The 25,571-nt window shown below is 36.9% G+C and overlaps 1 protein-coding gene across 1 annotated transcript in view; it reads left to right on the plus strand.

The window, feature by feature from the left end:
• The window catches only part of OTOG (otogelin), a 104,699-nt gene that overhangs the window by 15,393 nt on the left and 63,735 nt on the right, over positions 1-25,571 (plus strand). Inside the window, exons 11-23 of the mRNA XM_076344098.1 lie at positions 449-558; positions 1,392-1,517; positions 2,701-2,809; positions 3,678-3,724; positions 4,623-4,768; positions 11,265-11,397; positions 12,404-12,581; positions 14,430-14,554; positions 16,043-16,255; positions 17,870-18,035; positions 18,575-18,649; positions 22,493-22,536; positions 23,651-23,804. Coding sequence (XP_076200213.1) covers positions 449-558; positions 1,392-1,517; positions 2,701-2,809; positions 3,678-3,724; positions 4,623-4,768; positions 11,265-11,397; positions 12,404-12,581; positions 14,430-14,554; positions 16,043-16,255; positions 17,870-18,035; positions 18,575-18,649; positions 22,493-22,536; positions 23,651-23,804 — 1,626 coding nt within the window. The remainder of the gene's footprint in view (positions 1-448; positions 559-1,391; positions 1,518-2,700; positions 2,810-3,677; positions 3,725-4,622; positions 4,769-11,264; positions 11,398-12,403; positions 12,582-14,429; positions 14,555-16,042; positions 16,256-17,869; positions 18,036-18,574; positions 18,650-22,492; positions 22,537-23,650; positions 23,805-25,571) is intronic.

The following is a 25,571-nucleotide window of genomic DNA, read 5'->3' on the forward strand; positions in this document are numbered from 1 at the left end:
AACCTGCTATGCTTCTTGCCTGAGCAGTTTTGACTAGTTAAATTAACAGGTAGGACAGGAGAAGATAATTTCCATTTCTTGTACCGTGGTGACTCACTGGTGGAAATCTTACACTTTCTTCTTGTGAGTTTTCTGAAGGATGTTATTCCTTTTGTAAAAAACAAGACCTTTATTCAGGTCTGTTTATACTGCTGTATCTCTGGTTTTCATGGATTTTTTTCAGGAAATTAGCATCAGGTCTCAAATATATTGATGACTTGTCTTCAAGTGTGGCAGAATGTCTTACCCATTTAAGACTTTTAACCTAGCCAAACAACATAGTACTTTAGAACATTATTGAAGTAGATTCAAACAACGTGGTTGTGTGCAATGCACGAGCACTCATGAGGTTATGATTGCATGTTTGAATGTACGTAGAAAATAATATGTCAATTTTTATTTGTGTAAGGTCAGCAGTTGATAATGCAACTTGGTGTCGAGCACTAACTGAATACGCCAGGGCATGTGCCCAAGCAGGAAAGCCACTTCATGGATGGCGAATGCACTTTCAGCAGTGTGGTACGCAGATGCTTTTGTACTTGGAAATACTGCTTAGTAGTTGTATTTTTAAGAGTGCCCTTCATACTTTTACTACTTTGTCCTTCCTCCTATTTTGCACTCATATAGTTCTCAATGAAAGCATAACTATGGACTCACTTCGAGGCTGCATAAATGCGATGGAATTTCTTTTTTATATGTGTAATTTGTACTGAATGTATTTAAAGCACTAAGCTTATTAGAATGTGTTTTAAGAACCTTCATACTAAAACATCAGAGCTTCTTTAAGATGATTAACCATTTGTTTTTTTACAGAGCTACTCTTTCAAATACTGTCAAAGTCTTCATGGCTTTCTGATATATAAAATGTGTGTCATGAGTGTTAAAAATAAATCTGAATTATACTTGCGTAAGTCTCCATCTTAGAAGTCACAGAAAGTAAGTTTGAAAGAGATCATCTAATTTGTCTGCCTGTCTGGAATACAGGACCAAAACTGCTTTGTCATTCATGACAGAGGATTTCCCCTGTGTTTCCAAAAATGTTTGTTAATGGATATTCTACTACTTCCTATGCTGGTCTGAGTATCTAAATAGCTCTGCTGTAAGAAAGTTTCCCTGAGTCTCCCTTGGTGTAATTTAAGATTATTCCTTCTCAGTGCACCTTTGATGGACAGAATATTAATATATGTATATTCTGTGTGTGTTATGAAAGGCATTGTTTCATTATTCTAGACAACATATACTCAGTTGACTGACTAAAAAGTAAATACCTGAAAGAAACATGTGCAATCTATTTAAGCCCTGAGGCGGTAGCACAATACCTTTTCATTTCTCTACCTGTTTGTATTTTTTAGTTATTACCTGTGCTGAACCCTTGACCTACAATGAATGCATCAGTTGTTGCCCTGTTTCATGTCATCAACAATCACAGTGCATTGACAGTGAGCTTCCCTGCATTGATGGATGCTACTGTCCAGATGGTAAGTTTTGCTTCTCAAATACATATTTGATTCCATATAACTTTCAGATTGTTCTCCCCCAAGTTTACATACCTACATGGCCTGGCTAGATTAAGGCATTCACAGGAGCTCTTTATAAACCCAGTGCCAACAAAGTGTGGATGAATGACCTTGTTTTCCTTGTAACTGACAAGATCCTTTTCCTCCCTCTAACAAATGGGAATAGGTTTCAGCACAGATCCACATTCTAGCCATAGAGCTCCACAATTTGAATGAAAAATGGGGTTTGCTCTGTTGTTGACAGGGCAGCCATCCTCCTAATTCTGGTTGCTGCTCTCTTTCTTTTGGTGTGTGGTTTGTGGTTTGGGTTTTTTTTTATTTCCTGAAGAATGTCTGCAAGGTCAGGTGCCTAGGAGAGCTCAAAAACGTGACATGACTAAAACTCATTCATGTGGCCAGAAACAGGTTCTGATACTGAGATTCTTACACTGTTGTATGGTTCTGGCAAGTGAGGTATTTACCCATGTGGCCTATAGCAAAACTTTACCCTTATTACCAAAATATACTTCGATGTCCAGTTTTCCCCTTATTACTGGCTTCTCTTGGGTACATAATTCTGTCTAAAAGAGGACAGAGAAAGTTATGCCATTGATCTCAAGTCCTGGCTCTTATACATACCCTGATGATTTATAAGTATAATAATCTTTGTCATACATTTTATCTTTTATGGGCTAGTAAAGTCTTTTAGCCTTTGGTTCTCTAAAATTGGAATGATTTTAAAACAAAAAAAAAGCAAAAAACCATTATAGTAAAATAAGGACCAAACAGTGCCTTAAAACATAGAGGCAAAGATTTGTAAAGGTGTCAAAAAAGAAGCCAAAGGTACTCAAAGCAGCATGGTTTGATGTTTGTGTGTGTGTGGTTTTTTTGTGAGTGGTTTCCACCCCCTCTTCCCCAATATTGAATACCTGTTATTCATACTATTGTTAATGTATCTCAAGCAATTTAGGGACTTGGTCCATGTAATGTACTTTTATTTAATATAATTCAAGTGCACACTTGTCCTGCAAAAATGACTACCAAATAATCTAGAGTTTTATTATCATACATGACCATTTGTGTTGTTCTTGGGTATACTTGTTAGTGCTCCATCAGCCACGTGTACAGATATTTCACTTTTTTCTTGTTGTTTTATTTCTTCTAGGCTTAATTTATGAAAATGATTTGTGTGTCAAACCTGTGGACTGTCCTTGTGACTACCATGGAAGTTTCTTTGAAATGGGTTCAGTGGTTTATGAGGAATGTAATAACTGGTTAGTAATTTTTCTTTTTATGCTGTGGACTTAATATTTCATGGTCATGAGAGACAACTTGTTTAAGGCCTATTTCAGTTAAAAATTGAATAAAGTTGGTAAGTCCTCACTGTTTCTACATACAAAAACTGTTGTTCCGTATATGTTTTGCAATGAAGGGAAAGATAAAAGGAACTATAGAACTATTAATGTGGAAGAAGAGCAAATGACAGATGTTGCAGAGAATACTGTGATGTTTAGTACTCTTTTCACCTTGAACTCTGCTTCAAACTAAAAGGAATCTAGAATTCAGTCTTAACAGGAGAATTACTTTCACTTTAATTAATCTCCTGTTTGTGTTGTCTCGCTTGGACACAAAGAGCCTAATGTCAATATTGACACTAAGCTGCTGTTTTAGGAATTTTGAAGTTAATTTTATACATTGGAAAGAAAAGTTTGTAGGAAGAGATAATGCCTTTTATTGGATCAACTTAATTGAAGAAAAAGGATGAGCATGTAGATGTGCAACTTCTTTTTTTCATAACAGTTCTATTGTTTTAAAGTAATAGGATTCAAATTGCTTGTGTTTTATTCTTCTCAATTTTAATCATCCTTAACTTTTATAATGATTATCAAGGAGCTAAAAAGAAATAAAAGTGTTACTGGATGCATGGATGAAATTTCACCTGATCATATCCTCATAACAAGCTCTTGCCACAGCTTCCAGGCATTCTAGTGACTGTGATAGCTCTGTTGCACTCTTTTGTGAGACTCAAGACACTTGGTGCTCATTTCATAGAGAAGGAATCCAGGAAGAACAAATGAGGGACAGCCATATATACTTCACCAAAAAAGAAAGAAGTATGAAACCTTTTTGTTTTTATTTCAGCACTTGCACTGGAGGAAAGTGGATTTGTACAAATCTTACATGTCCAGGTATGTGAAAGTCTTGAATACTTAACTTTTTTTAATAACCAAATTTTTACTTGGGGTAAAATATTACTGTTAGATCCTAATGTGATATTTCACTATATAATTTGTATTTTTATTTCTATCTACATATAAACGCATCTATACACAGTAGATTAAATATTAAAATGGTCTGAATAGCAGGCATCTGCCTTTCAGCTTAGCACAGTAATGTGTCTCCCTATACATCACTAGAATGTCTCTGGTAGATGGCACTACCTGGTCATTCTTGTCATTCAACTAAAGTTTCCTCTGCAGTCTTCACTTGACAGACTTATGGCAGGATTACTTTTTTCCCCCACAGTATTGCTGGCTAGTGATATAGTATGTAGGTATTGTACAAATTATCAGTTAATTATTTTCACAACATGCCTGTGGAATAAGGAATGTTATTCTCGCTTCACAGATAGGAGGCTAAGCTACAGAGATTAAGGTCCAAAGGATTTTGCATGTTAAAGGTACCCATGGCCTCATGGTTCTTATAGCTGCCAGTAGACTCAAGCACTGGTCTCAGAGTTATCAGCTAACTGTGGGAGTGCTTAATGTTTCTGCAAATCAGTTTTTAGAGCCACAAATCAAATACCCAGAACGTAAGGATCACACATGTTGCCTCCTTCTGGGGGAAGAATTGTTTAGGTATCCTGGCCTCGCATCAGGTAGGAACTCCGTAACAAAAGTAAGGATAAGGTTCAGTTCCTAACCATGTTCCTAGTACCTGGTTATAATATATTATGTAATATAATTTATAAAATACAATTTTATAAATTGTAGTATGTATCAGAGTGTATGAACTCTACAGGAGTAATAACGGTTGAGACTACACTGTCTTTTCTACATACTTAAATGCATTATTTGTGTTTGTCAGCTGAATGCTCAGTTTCAGGAGACATTCATTTCATGACATTTGATGGGCGCAAATATACTTTCCAAGCTACTTGCCAATATATTCTAGCAAAAAGCCGTACGTCTGGAGCGTTTACCATATCCTTGCAAAATGCTCCTTGTGGACAGGTAAGGCTTAGAACCTTTTTGTAATGTTTGTATCCTGAAGGGTTTATTAATCAGGGGGAAAAAGTATTAAAAAAAAAAAGAAAGCTACCTGCCATTGAATATATTAAAATTAATTAGTAACAACAATTTTCCTTAATGTTGAAATAGTCGAACAGCAGTGCAGAGGAAGTCTGTACCTAAATTCTCATGTTTGCTTGCGATAAATAGAAAAGATTATGCTAGCGTTCTGATTCAGTGTTCACTGAGGTCATTCAGTAGCATATGGTGGTTCCTGCAGCAAATGCTGGATGATGACTTGTTTTCTTGAGCTTTCTGAGTACATCTTTGTGGATTTGCAGCCAGCACAAAATAAGCCTACTGCTTATTACTGCTTGAAGAAAGAATAACTTTTTTGTGCCTTGAATATAGATTTCTCTTTCAGCTTTGTTTTTGCAGCTTGAAATTCACTTTTACTTACATTGATATGAAAAACTTGGGATAGTTTTGGGGACAGCTATCTCGGACTTGGGTATATGTATGCATCTGTTACTGTTGTTAAGTTGGTATCCTGTACAATTGATTTCAGCCAAACATGCATGTGCATATGTATAGCTGATACTAAGGGTGCTCCTACTTTATATTTGAAAGTTTCTGATACTGTACACAGAAGCAACCAAATATTTAATCTGCTTTATGTCCAAGACCCATTCTCTTTCCTTTTTTGTTGTGTGTGTGGATTTCTGAGCATGTATTATAACGTTGTACGTGTGAGGTATGGAACACTGGTAAGATTTTCACTACAGCATTTCATTCTTATTACAGTCTTGATAGGTCTTGTAATTTTGAGAAAGTTAAGGCAAGTTAGAATAGATTTTAAACGTATATAAGTGGTGTGAGAAGTGTAGTTGACTGAGTTGAGCTGTTTTCTGGAGTTGTGCTTTTCTCACTGACTTTGAGTTCTACATGTGCACGTAAGGGCAGAATTTGGCCCACATTTGTATTAGGGTCATAAAGCTACTAAGCTGCTGGACTTGCTGTAGGAGCAAGATGTTAAATTTTATATCTTGGCCAGATTTATGTTCTGTCTCCAGTTGTCCTGTGTAACGATTTTCACCCAGGAGCAACTGTACAAATATTTGAAGTGTATATAGACTTAAATGTGACTCTCGTTGCTGTGTTTCTAGACCATCTACTGTGTGTTAGGCCCAAATTTTAGTTCTTAGCATGATGAGCTTCCATATTGTTGCAGTTACGTACTTCGCATAAAATCAGATTTAGCACCATTACTTTTTACTTCTGTGGAGGTAACCACTTACACTTCATTATAGTAGTTTTCTTTTGTGTTCTAAATACATGTGTGATTCTATAAGTCCTTTTACACTAATGATTGCATTAATTCTTCTCTGCAGCTTGTATTGTTCGTGCATTTGAGATTTCCTTGGGAAGAAAAATGGCCATATAAGTTGTCATGCCACACTTTCTAAATGCATATTTCAGTAAAATCTTTTTGTCCTTGTGCACTAAAACCTACTTCCCTGTATGACAGAGAAGACCTTTAAGCAGAAGGAAGTCATATTAAAGTGGCATAGACAAGTTTATTATCGTAGAAATGATTTATTTGCAATCCAGGTAAGAGATGGGAGACTGAGTGCGTGGAGTCGCCTTCTCATCTCAGTGATAAAAGTTGAGAGGTAAGAAAAATAGCTTAATTGGATAGAGACCAAATATATTTTCCAACCAGATGATCCACAAGTAAATGTCCCACTATGTCTCCTATGGTTCCTAGGAGAAGTGTATCAGGACATCAGGCGAGGTATGTGACAGGGCATAGAAGTTACCAGTGATGAAAAAGTGGATTCCTGTGTTGTAAATACGACTGCTTTATTACGCTCTAATAGCCTCTAGCTCCTTGAGGTAGAAGAGTTACAGTGGGGTCTGTGAAATGAGATCTTGGCGAGGACATGCACATTAAAAAAACTTCTAGACTTTAACCTCTGTGTGCATTGTCCTTTGGGTTGGGAAGAATCTGGTGAATCCTGCTAGTATTTCCTATTTATGGGAAGATTGAGACTGTTTCAAGATGCAATATATCTGATCATTGCTACAACTTCCTACTTCAAATGCATATTTGACTTAGCTTATTCTGATTTTAATGAGTTTAGCTGGCTTCATTCTGTGCTAACCTTGGGATCCTGAGGAGCTGACTAAGTCAGTATCATCATCTAGAAGAAAAAAAAAATAGAATAGCTGTGAAACAAAACATAAACATAGGCATTCAACATAGGCATAAATCTATTCAGTCAGCGTAATATCCTCAGAACTTCAGAGTCCAACAAGCTTGAGAAAGGTGGTTGTATATTGAAGCTGTGTCCTGTACTGTATGGTTGAAGATAAGCAAAGGGGATCCCCAAAGAAACACTCTAGGCAACTTTTTTTATCAAATGAAAGTTGAGGCATGATTGACTTCTTGCAGAAGCCCACAGTGAGATACCTTTCAGCCTGACCTGTTGAAAAGCCCATCAATGGACAACAGAGGTCTGGAGCAAATATCTGCTATGGTACTGTGCAGGATATGTATTGTGGGTCTCATTCCCTTTTGTATTACAGAACACTTACCTCTCTGCAAAACGGACAGAAATGTGCCTTTTGGTTTAGTAGTTGTGGTGATGCTTTTATTGGGGAAAGTGATAATCAAATTAGTTGGCTTTCTCCAGCACTTGTGAGACTGCAAAGAGCCTTGCATCTTCTTCACCCTGACTTAGGGACTTTGCTTAATGTGTCTCTATGTCTCTGTGGTTTGTAGGTGAAAAAACAGATTCTCTTTGCTTTTAATACATGTTGGGCTTCATATTTCACCTAGCCTTTAACAAAGCTAGCCTGATCAGTCTTTAATACATATAGACTTTTACAGAGGTTTGAGTGAAGCATTCTGGACATTAACAGCCAGGTGGGTGATCAGAGGCTTATGTGCTATGTTCCAGAGCTAAGTGCTGCTAATTTAATTATCAATGTACAAGTGGTGAGTGGGTAGTGAGAACAGTTTGTGTACTATAATGGAAGAATGTGGGGCTTCAGTGCAGCTATTCAAGTATCTAACTATCAACTAGCTGGTACTACTTGGCAGAAGAGCTGCTTTACAGTTCCCTAGGCACCATCCATTATCTTTTTCCCATTTATAAAAACTAATGAATTGAAATGGGAAGCTAAAAGATTCGTAGTGCAGAATCTCATATTTCTTGATGGTTTGAGATTTTGTGTGCTTCTTCTAAAAAAAAAAACCAAAAAACCTTATCAGTCCCATCTCATTCAAGCAGATTAAAAAATGTAGAAAGAAAATACCTGGGGAGATTTTAGCTCTCTGAATCACAAAGAATCCAGTCATCTAGAGCCTTAGACCTGGTGACATAAACAGTCATCAGGCAACAAGTTATTTCAAAACGATGTGAAATTTTGTTTAAGCACTTTCTGGAAGGAGAATCAGTCAAGTGATCAGCACAGCTTAACCTTATCTGAGTTTCAGGTGACAACCTCCCTGGCTTTGTAGTTTGTATGATGAGAAGGTCTTCTGAATATAGAAATTTTTTTTGTGTCTAGTAAGAGAAATGTCCATTCCTGTGAAAACACCTGCTGAAAGTTGGCAGGGGCAGTGCTGTGAAAGAAGCAGTTCATTGGAACAGAGAATAATTGTCAGGCAGAATTTCTCCTTTAGTTTCAGCATGAAGGAATAATAAAGCTTTTGTCGATATTGTGTGGTAATGTATGTACTATGGAGGGTTGTTCTCTTGGCTCTGGTCCGCTATGCATACCAGCTGGTATTCTTTTATTTTCAGCTTCTTAAAAGGTTGACAAAATTGTCAATTTATAGCCACTGTTGCTGAATGATATGCACAGAAACCTAATTTCTTAGTAAAGAGGCAGGACAATAAGATAAGCTACAATACAGGTATCTGTCTCCACCATCAGTCCAGGAGAGCTGGTTGAGCTGATGAAATATCTCCAGTTATTTTTATAATTCGCTATCTTTAAGTTTCATTTTATCATTTCAGCTGTTGGTGAAAGATCAGTGTTGCACTGTTATTTAGAGGCAGGGAAATTATGAATGTAGTTTTTAATCTTTACACACCACTGTGTGTACTTGTGTGTCCATGGTACTTGAAGGACTGACATGATCTGCTCCATGCTAGTTCAGCATCTGTCAAAGCCACATGGTAGTGTTCAGAGATCCTTGCAGCTCTAGTAATTGTTTTCAACGAGTAGGGTGACATTTGCCCTGTATTAGGCGAGTCCCAGTGAAAGTCAGTGAGAGTTGGATAAAAGTGTAAATATTTGAACTGAACTTCCTAATCTGTTTGCACTGTGAATGGTGCTATTCATGGTATAATTTTGCTGTTAGTGCGACTGTCCAAAGGTAAGGATATTTTAACTAAATCTTGTTCAGTGCCCCTTTCAGCACTGAAGATGCTTAACATTTTACTGTTTCATCATCAGTTATGCCTTCAGTGTAGGCAGTGGGACTGGAAAGTGCAGCCTCCTGCACCTCTGCTGGACACTTCTGGACTGCAGCTCAGGGCCAGATGCAATCAATGAGAAATTTCCTACAGTGAGACCTATGCTGCTCTTTGACCAAGTGATTTCAGATATGTCTGTGTATGTTTTGGTATATAAGACATTATGAGACATTGAAGATGCATAATCAAGATGAGAGTAAAATGAACAAATAGTATGCCAAAAGTGGCCGGACCCAATTTTTATTGTTGTTCTGGAATACCTTTTAAATGGTTACAAGGTCTTGCAGTGAAGGAGGTTGAACAGAAGAAACAGCAGTTGGGTGCTTCCCCCTTTCCTCTGTAGATGGCAGGGAACAGACAGTCTCTTAACTTTATCCAGCCGTGCTAAGCCAATGTAAATAAGCTGATGTCTCAGAAGCTATAGTAAAGAGTACAGCAGGAGTGGCAGAAACTTAATTCCTTCCTAGAGCAAAGAGAAAGTAGAAGGTGGACTGTGATTCTGATGTTTTTCAGCATATAGCAAGGTGAATTACAGGATGCTGACATGGTAACGTTCAAGTCATCTCTCGATCCACCTCTGTGCCTGATTCTCTGTGATATAACATTTTTCTTTTTAAAAAATTAAGTGGTGATCAAACTCATTCTGTTAAGTCTGTGAATATTCTGTGATTAATAAACATGCTTTAATAAGCATTCTTTCCTTAGTGGTGTTGAAAGCCAAAGTACCCGTAGTTACTCTGAAAGGTGGAAGTCCTGGCCTGGAAACTTTGATACAAGTTAATCATCTATCTGGCTAGTTTCCATGTTATTTAGTACAGGTGTATTTGTTACTGTGATATGTTGAAAACATTCAATATTCAGTAGCCCTCAGACTTGTGCTGCTTTCCACCTGTGTGGTATGGTGTCTAGTTGAAGATCACTACAGTAGCATAAAACATGCAGGAATACTAAGGAGTTTGGGACTTCATTTAGGTACTAACCTGTTTCAGGACTTACTTGAATGGAAAAAAAAAAATCCAGCTTAACTAACATAGAACCAAGTGGACTATAGTTAACTTCCGTTTTGATGAAAGCAGTTAACTTGAATTCAGTTCTTGATCTTTAAGCTGTTGTGAAATTTTCTTGTGTAGGCCATGTAGCTTCTTTATGTTGTCAGATACTAGCATTTCAGTCAATTAGCTGCTTTTGGTAATGCTGACAGTTAAGTGCCACTGAAGAGGGTGGGTGTAGGAAAGGTAGATGAGGTTGATCTAGGATTTCTTTGGAGTATGTTTCATCCCAACTGAAATGCAGTATTCCTTTTCATGTTTTTTCTATATGATGTTTTGACCTAGGGAACTGAAACAGAAATAAGAATAAGCAATGGTAGTAACAATAAGCAGGTTGGGCCATTTGGATCTTCTGATATTGTATGCTGCCATGTTACTGCCTTTCTTTCGTCAATATTCATCCAGGGAGCTTATGAACATACTCTACAACTCCTCAGAAACAATGAACTTAAATGTATTTTAAATAATGATTCACAAGATGCTTCTGTCTTTCATTACTGTTTGCCTTTAAAAGAATTTTATCTCTTAAATATGCTTTAAAAGAAGCTGGGTATATCAGAACACTTTAAATTAAAGTACAGATTTGGATTTCTGTGCACTGCTATGTGGATAATGCAGCCTTGTTTGTGAACATTAACTCTGCCTCAGTGGGTCTTTAATCGGGGCGTCTCATGAATTACAGGTGTCTTTGTACTAAGCTATGTAAGAATTGTTTAAGTTTCTCTTTCCAAATCCCACTTTTGCGCTGTATTTGCATAACAGGTTAGTGTTAGATTTTAACATACGTGTGAAATAATTCAAAACAGTAAGTTTTCTTACTTAGCTGTAAAGCTGTATGCACTCTGCTAAGAAGCAAGATACAACTGAAAATTTTCAATTCCCCAGTAATTATAGCTTTACTTGCACTCTTATTTAACATTCATCCTACTTTTTTTTAATTTATTTTGCTTTTACTTGTAGAACCAGGATGGATCATGTATCCAATCAATCAGCTTTATTCTTAAGCAGGACCCCAAGAGGCAAGTGACTCTGACTCATTCAGGAGATGTTTTGGTATATGACCAATACAAAATTAACCTGCCTTACACAGATGGTAAGGAATAATATATATGCATATAACTCCTATCAAGCACTAAAGCAGTATTTTAATGGCATGTGTGTATGTTGTGATACTGTCAATATTGCTAACATACTGAAGTGGTATATTGTTAATATCAACATTATTAATTTTTTATTAAATGTTTCACACATTAACTGCTGATGTACTTTTTACACTAATGGTAGGAGTTGTACAGTAGCTGTATTGTGCTAGTGTCTCTTATGTTGAGTATGTTCTGTCTCTAACAAGTCCAAATGCCATCCCTCACACTTACAAGGTTGGTTAGTTCTTTTCAGAGGGGAAATTATTTTCTCTGATTCTTGAGCTGAGTAATTTCTTTTCCCTTTTTTGTAAGCAACTAGAGTAAATATAAGTGGAAGGAGCCCTCTTGCCCCTTACAGATAAACTATAGATTTTCAGACAAAGAATTTCTTTTGTTTCTTTTTCTTTTTGCTTCGAGTTTTTAAATCTCTCCCTCTGGAAGATATTACCAAGTATTCTACATGTGAAACTCACAGAACAGAGTCATATATTCAATGTTAGCTTCAATGAGAGCTTTATATGCAAATAATTAGTACATTTGATGTCTGTGGGGCCTTGGCTCTTTGGGAATTTCCCAAAAAAGGCTTTAATACAGGAAGCACGTTGCTGGTGTTAGGATTAGGTTGTCTAAAATAAATGGTCTGCAGTGTTATCTGCAATGTTTGTGTCTTTAAATTGATTTGCTTTTAGTTAACCTTTATGAATATACCAGTGAACTCTGGATGCGTTTTTAAAAAGTGTGGTGACTGTCGTAAGTTTCTTGTTTTCTTCTTTAATGTGTGAATCAGTGTAACCTTTCATGAGAAATCAATGATTAGGGAAAATAAGGTCTTAATAGGAAAAAATGTAACTTACGTAAAAATGATATAAAACAAAAACAATGAAATGACAAGAAACAAAATGCAAATTACAAGCAGGTTTCCTTTGCTTTTCAACAATCTCTGCTTTTACTCACCAGAGTTATTTGAAATACGGAAACTCTCCTCTGTATTTCTGCAAGTAAAGACACACATTGGATTACAGATGCTGTATGACAGAGAAGGAATGAGGCTTTACCTTCAAGCTGATGGACGGTGGAGAGATGATACTGTGGGCCTTTGTGGAACCTTCAATGGAAATACGGAGGATGATTTTTTGTATGAATAGCTGCAAGATTTCTATTTGCCAGTATATGAATATCTACAGTTAGAGTGGTAGATCAAGTGTGTACTGAAGCTGAATGGATAGATACCAAGAATAATTTATTTTGAAGTTTAGTGTTAGTGAGATAGGTAGTAGGTTTTTGTTTGCTAACAGAAAATCTGTAACTTCAACTACAGGATATCAAGCCAGGTTTTACTTAAAGTATTTTAATATAAAAATGGTGAAATATATATGACTTGTAAGTGCTAGTTTATCTGAAAAGTTTTGTCCAAAATATGGAATGGCCTATATAAGGGACTTTCTGCCTCCCTGCAAGCCTCTTTATCTCTTTCCAGCTCCTGTTTTCTGCTGCAAATTCTAATCTGCTCTGTCTGACAGAGCCTTCATTGTTCAGTGTCTGCAGGCCGGCAACACAAATTGGCTGTTGGCTGTTGCCTGAGCTTCGCTTCATTGTTACGCAGTGAAAGGTGGTCAGAGCTGCGTGAGCACCACAGTCAAGATTGCTGTTTGTCCAGCTTCTTTGCAGCATATTTCCTACAGATACTAAAGAACAAATTCACTTCCAGAGGATCAAGCAGCCTAATGGAAGTGGGAGAAGGAGAACATGAATTTAGATCATGACAGAATATTTCTTTGACTGAGAGGAAAAAAAGAGTAGGAGGACTTTTCTCTCAGAACAGTTGGATTTTTTAAAATCAAAACTAATAGAAAAATGGGAAAACTTTCCATAATAGTTCCCATGTAAAAACACACACACACAGAAATTGTTCAAAAATCCACTAGAATATTTATCTTAGAGATTAAAAAGTATTATCAGAATATTGTTTAACGAGACTAGGAAATATATAGACAGGATCTCAATGAAGAGATATTATTTATGCAAAACGACTTAAAATATTTCTCTGAAGCAAATAAGTTTTGTAGTGTATTTTTGATGACAGTCTTTGGACTTGTTCTCAAATAAGTGAGAAGTTGTTCAATAGTTGATATTTGTGAAAAAAGCCCTTAAACTACAGGAACTTCAGAATTGTGCTGAGACATGACACAAACCATAATGTGCAAGCATCTTGACATGTACACAAAACACCTGATCCACACCAGACTTGGGAGACTTGCCATAGACAGTGGTGTCTTTTGCAACAGCTCTACCCCCAGCTACTTTACCAGAAGTAATACTACTGGTTGTATGCCTAATGCAATCTTTTCCTTAGAGTGTAACATCCCATGTTTAAATGCATGCTCTCGGTCATTCTTCCTATACAATATTAACGTGCCTTGGTTATTTTGATCAAAGTCTTTCTGTCTTTCAGCTTCTGTTGCCCCTCTGCTTACCTGGGCCTCATGGATATCTATTCAATTGTTCTTGCAGTTATATCTCTGGACCCTTGGACTTCTGTTCCTTCCTCTTTCTTGCAGGGACTAGAGAGCCTGGGCAGTCAGCTACCCAGGAACAGACAGGAAATTATAGGTAGAGGAGAGATGAAAATGGATCGGATATCACTGAGGTGGCAGAAGTATGAATAAGAGAGTGCAGATTTTCAGGACAGTGGTGCTCCCTCCTTCTCTCTTGTGAAGATGGAACTTGGTCTGTTTTGATCTGTCCTTCATTACAAAGTATCTAATAGCTCCAGAGCACATCTTCTCTTTCGTTTCTGGCCCTTTGCCTGGAAGGAAAGAGTTGAGTCCTGAAACTTAAGCTGACAGTGCTTTATGGGAGAGTGCATGAGAATATGGGACAGTGGAAGGGGAGCTTGAATCAGCTCTGCTGAAGGGAGTGATAGAACTGAGACCATTCTGTAAAGTCACTGTATCTTTTGTGACTGACTTCTGTTTTATAAAAGATCTCCAGTTGGAGTAACTGAAAGCACTCCAGAGCTGTTTGGAAACACATGGAAAACTTCATCGGCGTGCGTTTTTGTGCATGACAGTTCACAAATGGATCCGTGTGATATTCATCTGCAGGCAGGTGGGCAGTGAAGGTCAATTGTTATTGACAAATGCATTTCTACTTATTATATCTGTGCCAATTTTCCTAGTTGGATCAGGTAAAGTAATAACCAGTCCTACCCACTGAAAAAATTAATACTTACAGGTGGCATTTGTTGAGTTCAATCCCCTAACAAATCATGTAGTATATTGTTTAAGTATACTTGCAGAGGCACTTGAAGTACCCCCTTTTTATTTCTGGTTTGCAGTTACAATGAGTTAAGTTAGACATTCATTAAAGGTTGGTAGTATGTCTAGAATTGGTGATGCTGCTAGTTAAGATGGAGACTCAAAAGTATTACAGTATTCATTTTTGAAAATACTGAAAAAATGGAACATTTGGTTTAGTTGTCTGCTATGGAGGAGAATGAGTAGGAGAAAGATACTTATGCACTGCCAGCATTTAGATTCAGCTGAGAGGGTCCAGTTGAGGAAAGATGCTAGTGGCTGATGCCACGAGGACCACAGATGGTCACTAAGACATCCTTTAATAATGATGAACTTTGTAGATCATCAGTTATATCCATTTCACAGTTCCTACCACTTCTTGTCTTGGAATCTGCACGCTTTTAGGCAAGATACAGAGGTAAAATATCGATTAAGGTTTTGCCTGTACTTTCAGTAGTGCTAGGAAATCATCACATCTCCTGCTACATCATCATCCCGTCTTTTGAGTATTTATACAATGTGCAGCACTAAGAAGCTGCATTCTTGGTAATGGGTTTGGACATGAATGTAGAAAAAAGTGGCCTGTATAGGAAGTCAGAAATTCTGGAAAAGGAATTTTGAAGTCCTAGTTTATGCATCTCTCGTATTTTGTGGGAAATACAAATTTGTCTCTTTCTGGGCATGCTAATGTAGCATATTATTTATTTTGACTGTTGCACAATTATTTAATGCATTCAGAATTAAGATGTTCAGATGAGTGCTGTGTTTGGAGCTTCTTATGTAACCATTTGATACTGCTCTTGTTCTCCTGTGCAATAGTGTTACCCTAAGCTAGCAGCTCTGAGTGTGGTTGCAGCCTTATGCAACTGAAACAGTGGGTAACAGATTATTCTTTAAAATACTGACCTATTGAAGTAGTTACTGGGAATGACTTAAACTGAAGAGATGTGTAATCCTGTGTGTTTATGAAAGGCACTGGGTAGTGTGTAATGTCTGTTGCCTAACCCGCATCCATGAATCAGTTTAAAGATAGGAGACTGTATGTAGGCGTATGTATATATGTCTGCGTATTGTAAAGTTTTCAGAATGCCTTAAAATCATTTCCAGAACAAGTTCAAAACTATGACCAGCTAACTTCTTTTCTGTCCTTCCATACAGTTGTATAGATATCCAAGATAAAGATATATATGGCAGTAGTATATAACTATGATATTAGTTGCATTGTACAGAGGACATTTTTTTATTCCAAGTCTTTTTAAACTCCCTCACTGAAACAGTGTTTAATCTGTTATTTGTATAGCCTCTTATGCAGTGGAAGCTTGTAGCATCCTTACGAAAGAACTTTTTGCTCCATGCTACCCCTATTTGAGTCCTGTTCCCTATTTTGAGCAGTGCAGAAGAGACACTTGCAAATGTGGACAGATTTGTTTTTGCTCTGCTCTGGCCCATTATGCTCATCATTGCCGAAGATTTGGAGTTGTAATAGATTTCAGAGGAGTTGTCCCAGACTGCGGTGAGTTGCCTTTCACTTCTAGTCTTAAATAATTACTGTTTGAGGACTTCAGAATGACAATCAGAAAATAAAATTAAATGAATATATAATCTTTTAAACGAGAAGAGGATTAATTCCAGCACGATCAGGACAAGGTTCTCTTTTTGTCAAGACAGAGTTAGTTCCAGTGTTTTTAGAGGATTGTTCCTTTATAGTTGGCTTTCTTTAGTTCTTTTGACTTAAGAAACAATGCAAAGATTTTTTTAAGTAGTTGAGTTGGAGGGCTTCAAATATAGACATATTTTTAGTTCTGTATACATCTCTTATATGGCTTTGAATATCTCATACCCATGTTGATATTATTCATGAGCTGCATAAATAGGTTTGTTCTTTTCTTCGTAGATGCTAGGTTTATCTAATTCTTTAAATGAATGAGATGAAAAATGATGGGGATGTATTTAGCAGTTTTAGCTGGATTATTCTCAACTTCTGTCTGACAATCTCAGCTTATTCTCTTACTGTCAGTGACGCTGAAATACACAAAGTGCTGAAATAAGTGTAGAGAACTGGTATTGTTGATATTTAATCGAAAATGAATGGAAGAATATAGATAGTGTAGAGATAACAGATGTCACCTTTGTCTATCTGTTCTATAAAGCCTCACAAGTAGAGGAGTGGGATGATATTATTAAAATCTTCAGTTTATATGAACTTTTAGTGATGCAAGAGATGTTGATAGGACATGTAGTACCCTCATCTACATTTTTTAAAATTATAGAATTGGAAACCCTATAAAACAACCCTAAACTGACACCCCTGATGTTTCAGTAGGTTTGGCTCCATAAACAAGGCTGAAAATCTTTTCTAAGGAATATTCAAGAATTTAACATCTGGTAGTTTTCATCACATCATGTAATTTTCCATGTTGTAATGCATGATAAAGAGGATTTTGGAAAGTTGGTCCAGCTTAAGTATCTCAAGCTGGAGTATCTGTATGTATATCTGAAAAGGCTGGCTTGCTTGCAGCCATTATGGCACGAATGGCTGCGGTCCACTATGACTGAATGAATCAATCAAACCATTTAATTTTACTTTACTTTTCCAGAAACAAGTATAGTCTTATTAGAATATATTTTAAAAGTCATGCTTGTAGGGTATAAAATAAGTGAATCTTTTTAGTATTTCAAGAACTTCAGATCTCTTTTTTTTTTAAGTAGAACTTTTTAGGAGATATATATCTATATATATATATACGTATAAGAAAACTTAAGATGGTATTGTGCAACATCTGCAAAGTACACGCATTTTATTTATTGCTTTTAATGTTTTCTTTAAGATGCTGTGCATTTCCCAAAGCCCATGCACAAGAGCCAAGCATTTTCAGAGTTAGAGGAAAAAAGCTTCAACTGTTCGGTTTCTCCAGTGTAAATCTGGATTAACTACGTAGACTTCATTGTACTCTTTATTACTGCAGATTTACATCTGTGTAGTTTACACAGCATAGTGCCAAGATAGCAATTTTAATGGAATTTAATGTGATTGGGAATGAAAGAATAGAGATGTTTATCAGAAAACTGTTGGGAGGTACTTGAGTCTCTTGCACTGTAATTTGAGAGATTTGTTTCATTTGGACAGCTCTTTCATGTGAAGATACAAAGGAGTACAGTACTTGTGTATCTACCTGTGGCAGAACCTGCCAAGCACTGTCTGTGCCAGAGACATGCAGCAGTGATTGTGTTGAAGGCTGTGCTTGTCCCTCTGGAATGTATTTGAATTCCAAGACTGAACGATGTGTACAGAGGTAGGTAAAGTTGCAATTCTGATAGTCACGCCCACTATTTTAGACCAGTGCATTTGCAAGTCAGAGTGAAAAGCTAATAAACATGTAATCTTGTAGATATTATGCATCTGTAAACTTGGCGGATCTTAGAATTATACAGAATGTGTATATTCATCAAAAATAGCTCTTTTATAGTACTGACACTCATCGAACAATGATTAACATTATTGTCTGGTTAATGATTAATCACAATCATGACATTATTGTCTGGTTTTTGGCATATAAGAGATACAAAAGGTGTCCATTGTTGTGTAGAGGTTCTTAGTAACTGATTTGGTTTGGAGTGTGCTCAAGTTATATGGCAGTATTGAAATCAGTTTCTTGTATTTAAAAAAAAAAAAAACCACCAACAAAACACAAAACCCCCAACCAACCAAAAAACCTCACCAAAACCAACAAAGCAACCAATTGAACTTTGAGCAGCAATTAAGTCAATGGGAATTTTTTTTTCTTCCTTCAGTTTGAATTAATCACAGTTACATGTTTTTCCTCTGCTCCAGAAATGAATGTCCGTGTTATTTTCAAGGAATTGACTATTCCCCTGGAGAAAATGTTATGACATCTTTGGGCAAATGGTAAGATACAAAACTGTTTTTTCACCTCACTAAATGGTGTCTTTTTTTAAGAGTTCTGTCGAATCATTCTGGCTAGCCTCTTGGGGGTTTTTTTGTTGTTTTTGGTATTTTTTTAATGACATACAGAATAAACCTACATTGGCTTTCTGTGCATGTTTGGACAGAGCTTCTTTAGAAGCTAGGTTTTCATGCTGCTGTGCTTATAATCAAATATACTGAAGTGCAAAGTAAAGAGAAAAGCCACTATAATTTTGTAGATCCATACTAATGTGGAGAGCTCCAGAAAACCCCAGACATTTCCTGACTATCCATTCAAGTCTGTTCAGCTAGACCTTCATTGCTGTTCTCCTTCCCTATACCAGATTTATGAAGAATAATTAAGAATCTGTATTCCACTAGTATAGAATCAGTGTAAAAGAGCAATGTGGCTTTACCAACTAAGAAACAACACAAATAACTGTCAGGTGCAGCCAAAGGTAAATAAGCATTGCTGTTATTGTTCCTTACATTTCGCATTTGTTCTTGTCCTCTTGCTCTTCCATTTGCATCATTATAGTCATAACACTAAAGGAGAAAACTTGTTTAATTATTCTGGCTGGTGCCAGATGCATCCTTTTCAACTGTTAGTTCTGTCTGGAGAAGGATAAATAATGTGGACAACAAGTTCTGTTAAAAACAAAAACAAAAAAAACCCCACCCAAAAACCCAACCAAGCTTTCAGAATTCTTTTTCTTGAAGTAACGTTTGAGTTCTCACTGCCTGTATCAGTTGTTACAGCACTTAATTAAAAGCAGAACAGACCGAATCATGTCTGTGGTAGATCAGCGTGCTACTTTGGTTCATTGTAAGGCCATATAAGAGATTAATATTGTCAGACACCTATTGCAATAGGAACACTTAGTAAACACACATACTCATTCTCACTCTCACTCTTGTCAGCAGCCTAGTGTCCATAAATACTGATCATTATAAATCTATATCTTAATCATCAAGTTAGCTCATCTTTACCTTAGGGCAGATTCCCTGGAGAGTACCAGACAACCCATTCTGCCTACGGGGCTGTGCAAAGTCTAGGTGCACTGTTGCCTGCCTTCCTGGATATTTTTGCTCATAGAGCATGTGCCAGACAGCACTGGCAGCCATGGGAAGGGGTTTTGATTTGTTTCCTTTCATCCTCCTCCTCAAGGGTCTAGTTTAGCTAATTATGCTAAGCACTATGGTGGATATTTGGCTGAATGCACGCTGATCATGTGATCATCCACAAATGCATTTTTTTTTAGAAATGACTACAGGTGAAAATCATCTTTCTGTTGATTTCAGTGGAGTTATTTGGGATCTGGCAGCTTATGTTTCATGTGAATGTGTTAATTAAAATATATCTACTGGTTTTCAACTACTAGTCTTTAAGATAAAATAAGGGATCTATGTCTCCTATTTAGTCATGACTTTTGCTTGCCGCTTTTTAACAAGGCTGTATACATAACTGTTGAGAGGAAAGGCTTTCAAACATGGAGGTGCAGACTGTCAGGTCCTCTTAATTACCTTGTGCTAAGTAATACATTAAGAATCATGTTAGGACTATATGTGTGGATGAACTGGAAAAAAATACACACGATGTATTGGGTTTTTTTATCTGTCACTGTTTTTATTAGAAACAATTATGATCTTTATTATGCTCTCTCCGTCCTTTTTCTTCTCAAGCACTTCCTCTTTGGAACTCCACTTTCAAACTGGAGTTTCTTCTCATGTTTGTCTATGGAGTAGCCTTTCTGCTCTGTTGTTTTCAATCAGTTCTTTAAAATATTTTCATTCTGATACCGACATTATGTCAGCATTTGAGTTGCCTCCCTAGCAGTTCCCTTTGGTACTGCTTTGCCTGTTGGCTGAGTTATACTGTGAAGTCCTTGAGCTAGGACACTTTTCCTGCCATGCTTTGGGGTACATACATAACTCCAAACATAACAGCAGAGTGGCTGTAGCACATACAGAATTTGATTCTGAATTTGCTGACTAGCAGTAGGTGTACTGGGGACGTCTTAGCTATTGCAAAAGAATGGGAGAATAGTGCTGGAGTTATGGGCTCAGGTTCACTAGTGAAGCACAGGACCTGAAATGAAGCCAGTGCAGCTACATTTTTTTTTCCCTGACAATGAGTTGCTATCAGATCTGCTACCATTTTATGAAAGTACTAGACTATTTTGGCTGGAATTAGACAGGAGCAGGCTTATGTTGCTCAGTGCTTCCCTGCATACAGTATCTTGTTAGGGTTGAGTTTTATGCAGTTTGCTTGTTTCTTTGCTGAACTGTGTCACGTGGGGGAAACATGTTGTGTCTGTTCCTGTCTGTAATATTTTCCATATGTGAATGGGTATACATACTGCAAGCTTTATGATACACTAACTTAAAATTTTTATTTTGAATCTTGATTAGCATAAAGTTGTTTGAATTTTTGTAGGTTCTGATTATGAACTGTAGTTCCAGTTGGTTCTGATAATAGTCACAGGAGGTTGCTATTCCAGATTCCAATCATATCATATTTGGAGAACAAGTCTTATGAGGAGCGGCTGAGGGAACTGGGGTGGTGTTTAGCCTGGAGAAAAGGAGGCTGAGGGGAGACCTCATCGCTCTCTACAACTACCTGAAAGGAGGTTGTAGCGAGGTGGGTGTCGGTCTCTTCTCCCAAAGTAACTAGCGATAGGATGAGAGGAAATAGCCTCAAGTTGCACCAGGGGAGGTTTAGATTGGACGTGAGGAAAAATTTCTTCACTGAAAGGGTTATCAAGCACTGGAACAGGCTGCCCGGGGAAGTGGTTGAGTCCCCATCCCTGGAGGTATTTAAAAGATGTGTAGATGAGGCGCTCAGGGACATGGTTTAGTGGGCATGGTGGTGTTGGTTGACGGTTGGACTCAATGATCTTAGAGGTCTTTTCCAACCTTAATGATTCTATGATTCTATGATATTGCTGAAGCAAAATTAGTTTGAGACAGCATGAGGATCAAAATTAGTAACTGCATCACTGTTTCCTCATGTGAGCCAAGAACACTAAAATAACTGAAACATTCATTTTGTTATAAATGAGATAGAAATTCATGATATTGTGATATGTTTTCAGATGGATAGTTTGTTCATGATCCGCGTTAGGAGCAGTTGAGAAAAGACAAAGTTATCAATCTATTGTTACTATGTTTTGCTTGGGGAAAAGTCACTCCAGTTCAGTACAAAAAATTGTTGCAGTCACAATAGCTTGTGATTGTGTTATATTCAACATTGGGATTTTACCTTCAACTGTGGGATAACTTAAGAACTGTTGGTATCATCAAGATTTTCACATAAACTAATAGCTTGCTTTTCAGCAGAATTCTAAGCTGATGGTGACAAAAACGGAGCATTTATAATAATGTTAAGAGTGTTCATATAAGAGTTATATACCCAGAGCTTGCTGTAACATATACATATGTGTGTTTAGGGTTTGGTTTTGTTTTGCTGCTATTGCTCATTGCGTTTTTGTTTTAGATAATGATGATTCTGTTATGTACAGGGCTTGGTTTATTCTTACTGCACTGATGTCTTTGGAAGCAGTAAAGTGGTGTATTCCTGTATTTTTATGTCAGCCCAGGCATTTTAACTCTTAGTAATGTTATGCAGAAAGCAAAAGCTTGAAGTGTAATTAATATTCTTTGTGTTAAGGCAGTGCACACTTTATCCACAGTTCTAATGTTCAATGCAAACATTTATACAGTTATTTTGTATTGATTCATACTGCATGCTTCATTATTGAATGGAAAACATTGATATTTTAGATCTTCCTGGCTCTCATTACGTCTTCGTGTATTTTTTTGCAGCCATTGCAGGGATGGAGTAATGAATTGTGATAACAACATAATAGGTGAGTGGAGAAATATGTACAAATGAATAACTTGCAGGAGGGAATCTGTAATTTAGGAATTATATATTTGTGTGATTGAAAGAAAGGCTAGTGCAAAGCAGCTGTATAACTGTCCAGAATACTGTTAAATCTGAGCAACTTTTTTTCCCAGTGCTTTAAAATACTGATTATTTTTTTTTTTTTAGATTGCTAATGTAAATAAGCTCAGCTGCATGACAAACAGCAGAACTTCAGTAGAACAAACAAAGGTTAGCTTTGTCCCGTAAAACATGGCTGTAGGAACCGAACACTGGCAGTATTTTTTCACAGATATTTTTTTCTTTCCTTCCACAAACCCCAAGTAACTGAAATATGAAAAAATAGTATTTCTTTTGTCATACTTAAGCAAAAGAATGTAACAAGTGCTTTTTCTATTACAGTGTATTTTATATGTCATTAAGTATTATGGTCCATACTCTTGTTATGATGCTCCTTTTACTTCAGTGAGAAAGACTTTTATTTGAGGTTTCAGTTCTAGAATTGCCAACTCCTTGGCCTTTAGTAGAAATCTGTTCCCCATGCACTTGAAGCTGGTGGTTGTACTGATTTGACAATTATCCAGAACTTTTCTCCCTAATAAATAAATAAACAAACAAATCCCAGCAACTAACAAAAAACCCTTTAAAACGCTGCCACTGCTTTGGGCATTTGTTACATATACACAATATGCTCAGCACAACCCAAAAGCAATCATGCAACAGAGTTGTTTCATTCGTAGTCAGTGGCTCCAGCATGGAAAGTCACATCTAGCTCAAACCTTTTCTTGATATTTTTTGGTTTCTGTTTCTCTGTTGGTAGTACTTTGCATTTCTGTTTTGGAGGGCTGATTCCTGACTAACTGTTTAGAAAGTCATGTCCCTTACTAAATGAATATATTCATTTTGGTATTTTGTATGAGATTTGTAGGGGTTCTATGAAGTTAACTATGCTCAGGAGAGAGGCAATTGGATGTTACTGGTGTTACTGAATGTTACACTTGTGTTACATATTCTCAGTCTAAATCTATTGTACGCCTTTACGGAATACAAAATTTCAGGTGTGAAGACTAATGTGTTTGTCAATTTTTTTCCCCCAGCACACAGCTGCCCAGTTGGACAGATTTATATTAACTGCAGTAATCCACAAGTTGATCCTGAACTTAGCAGAGAGAGAACTTGTGAGAATCAGCTGCTAAACCTCACTTTCTCAGCACACCTTCCTTGTGTTTCAGGTTGTGTCTGCCCACTGGGGTGAGTACAGACAGATTTGCATCTTTTGGTGCACAAACATAGGTGACTACCTTCAGTAGCACTGAGTAATTAATTGTGCTGAGGACATACCACATTTCTACTTGGAGAATTTGAGGTGTCAAGGGGTCAGCATCCAACTTGTGAAGGCTTACCACACAACGATATGGGCCGTTGAAGGCATAAGAAATGGTAAACCAAGAGACCAAAGGTGGAGCCAAAGGTCTAACACCTCACAATAATGGGGAAAAAAAAAAAAACAACAGGAATATAGAAAGAGCATTGAAATAATTTGATCCAATCCCTGTACTACAGCAGAATCGTGTTTACCTAGATAATTTTTTTCAGATGTCTAACCTCTTATTTGAACGTTTCACTGAGGGAGGCATGTTTCTTCATTCCTAGGCGTTATTTTCAGTATTCTTTCCCTCAGAAGGATATTTTAAGTCTCAGGGATTTATGCTGCAAATGTGCAGATGAGCTGTTGTGTTTTGGAATCAAGCACTGTATTGCAGAGAGATTTTTTGAATATAAAAATAGCACTTATGTGTTGAAGTTATGTTGGTTTTGATGGGTTTTAGTTTCTTAAACACATAGCTTGAAGTTTTTGAGTTTTGTCACTCTAAAATTACTGTTTATGCCTTGAGATCCTCCTCAAAACAAAGAGTAAAAGCCAGATCCTCAGTCGAACTGGGTTGAAATAGCTCAGCTGAAGTCTGTGGACTCATACTCATTTATGTGTACATTTTTCTGTGTCGTGGTGAAAGATTGCTACTCAGACTTCTGTTTTTTACCTTAACATTCAGAAGCATGAAATGTCAAACAGTTCACATGGACTAATTAGAGGTTCCATTTCAACTCACAATATGGTACCATGGTGAAAAAGTGCAGTGGTAAGAGATTTTTGGAGTCTGGAGGCAGACATTTTCAGAATTGCAAAAACTTATCCTGCTGTACCTGGCTGATACCCTTCAAAGCCAATGGCTACCTTCAGCAGCACTGTATGGCAGGCAGCTCAGCAGAGAATAAAAAGTTTATATGATCTGTTTTGCTGTGCATGACCTCCGAGACTGTGAACTTTTCTACTGCTTCCTGGTGTAAGTTAATTCTGGAATTTAAGCAATGAAAATGATCCTTCAATGCTAAAACACAGTGTCAAGTATTGGTGATCCCAAAGCTCTGATAATGTTTGTATAGTTACAAGAGGCAGAGTTTTATAATTTCCTAGAGAGAAAAATACAAAATTAAGAAGTTCCGTATTTACTGTAACTTCGACAAACTTAATTCTCTTCTCCTGTGGCTGTACACTGCCTGTAGAGATACTGACACAAATTTTTTTAAATTGTTTTTTGGGGAGGAAAGAGGCTTGTTTGTTTTGTAGGACTTTAGCCTCAGTGCTTAAGGTAGAACTAGGAAATGGTGTCACAAGCCTAGGATATAGAATATATATAAAAAAAGAAAAAAAAAATGAGTAGGTATTAACAGATTTTTTTTTTGTAAAGGGAATTTTCTTCCCTATATGTGAGCTTTTGAAAAGTATTTATATATAACTAAGTGCATTTTTTTTAAATCTCCCTACTAGAAGAGAAAACTGAACATTAGAGGTACACCTGCTGTATATTCTTTCTATCCATTCATTGTCAAGCGCCTCATTTGAGAAAAGCTACCACAAGAAAAGCACTGTCATCTTTTTGAAGACAGATTCTTTTATTTGGGCTGACTGGGTTGAATTGTTTAATAATATACATTAGTATTTATTTTAGATCGTGT

This window comes from Aptenodytes patagonicus, chromosome 7 (genome assembly GCF_965638725.1).
Source record: "Aptenodytes patagonicus chromosome 7, bAptPat1.pri.cur, whole genome shotgun sequence".
In the NCBI taxonomy this organism is placed as follows: domain Eukaryota; kingdom Metazoa; phylum Chordata; class Aves; order Sphenisciformes; family Spheniscidae; genus Aptenodytes; species Aptenodytes patagonicus.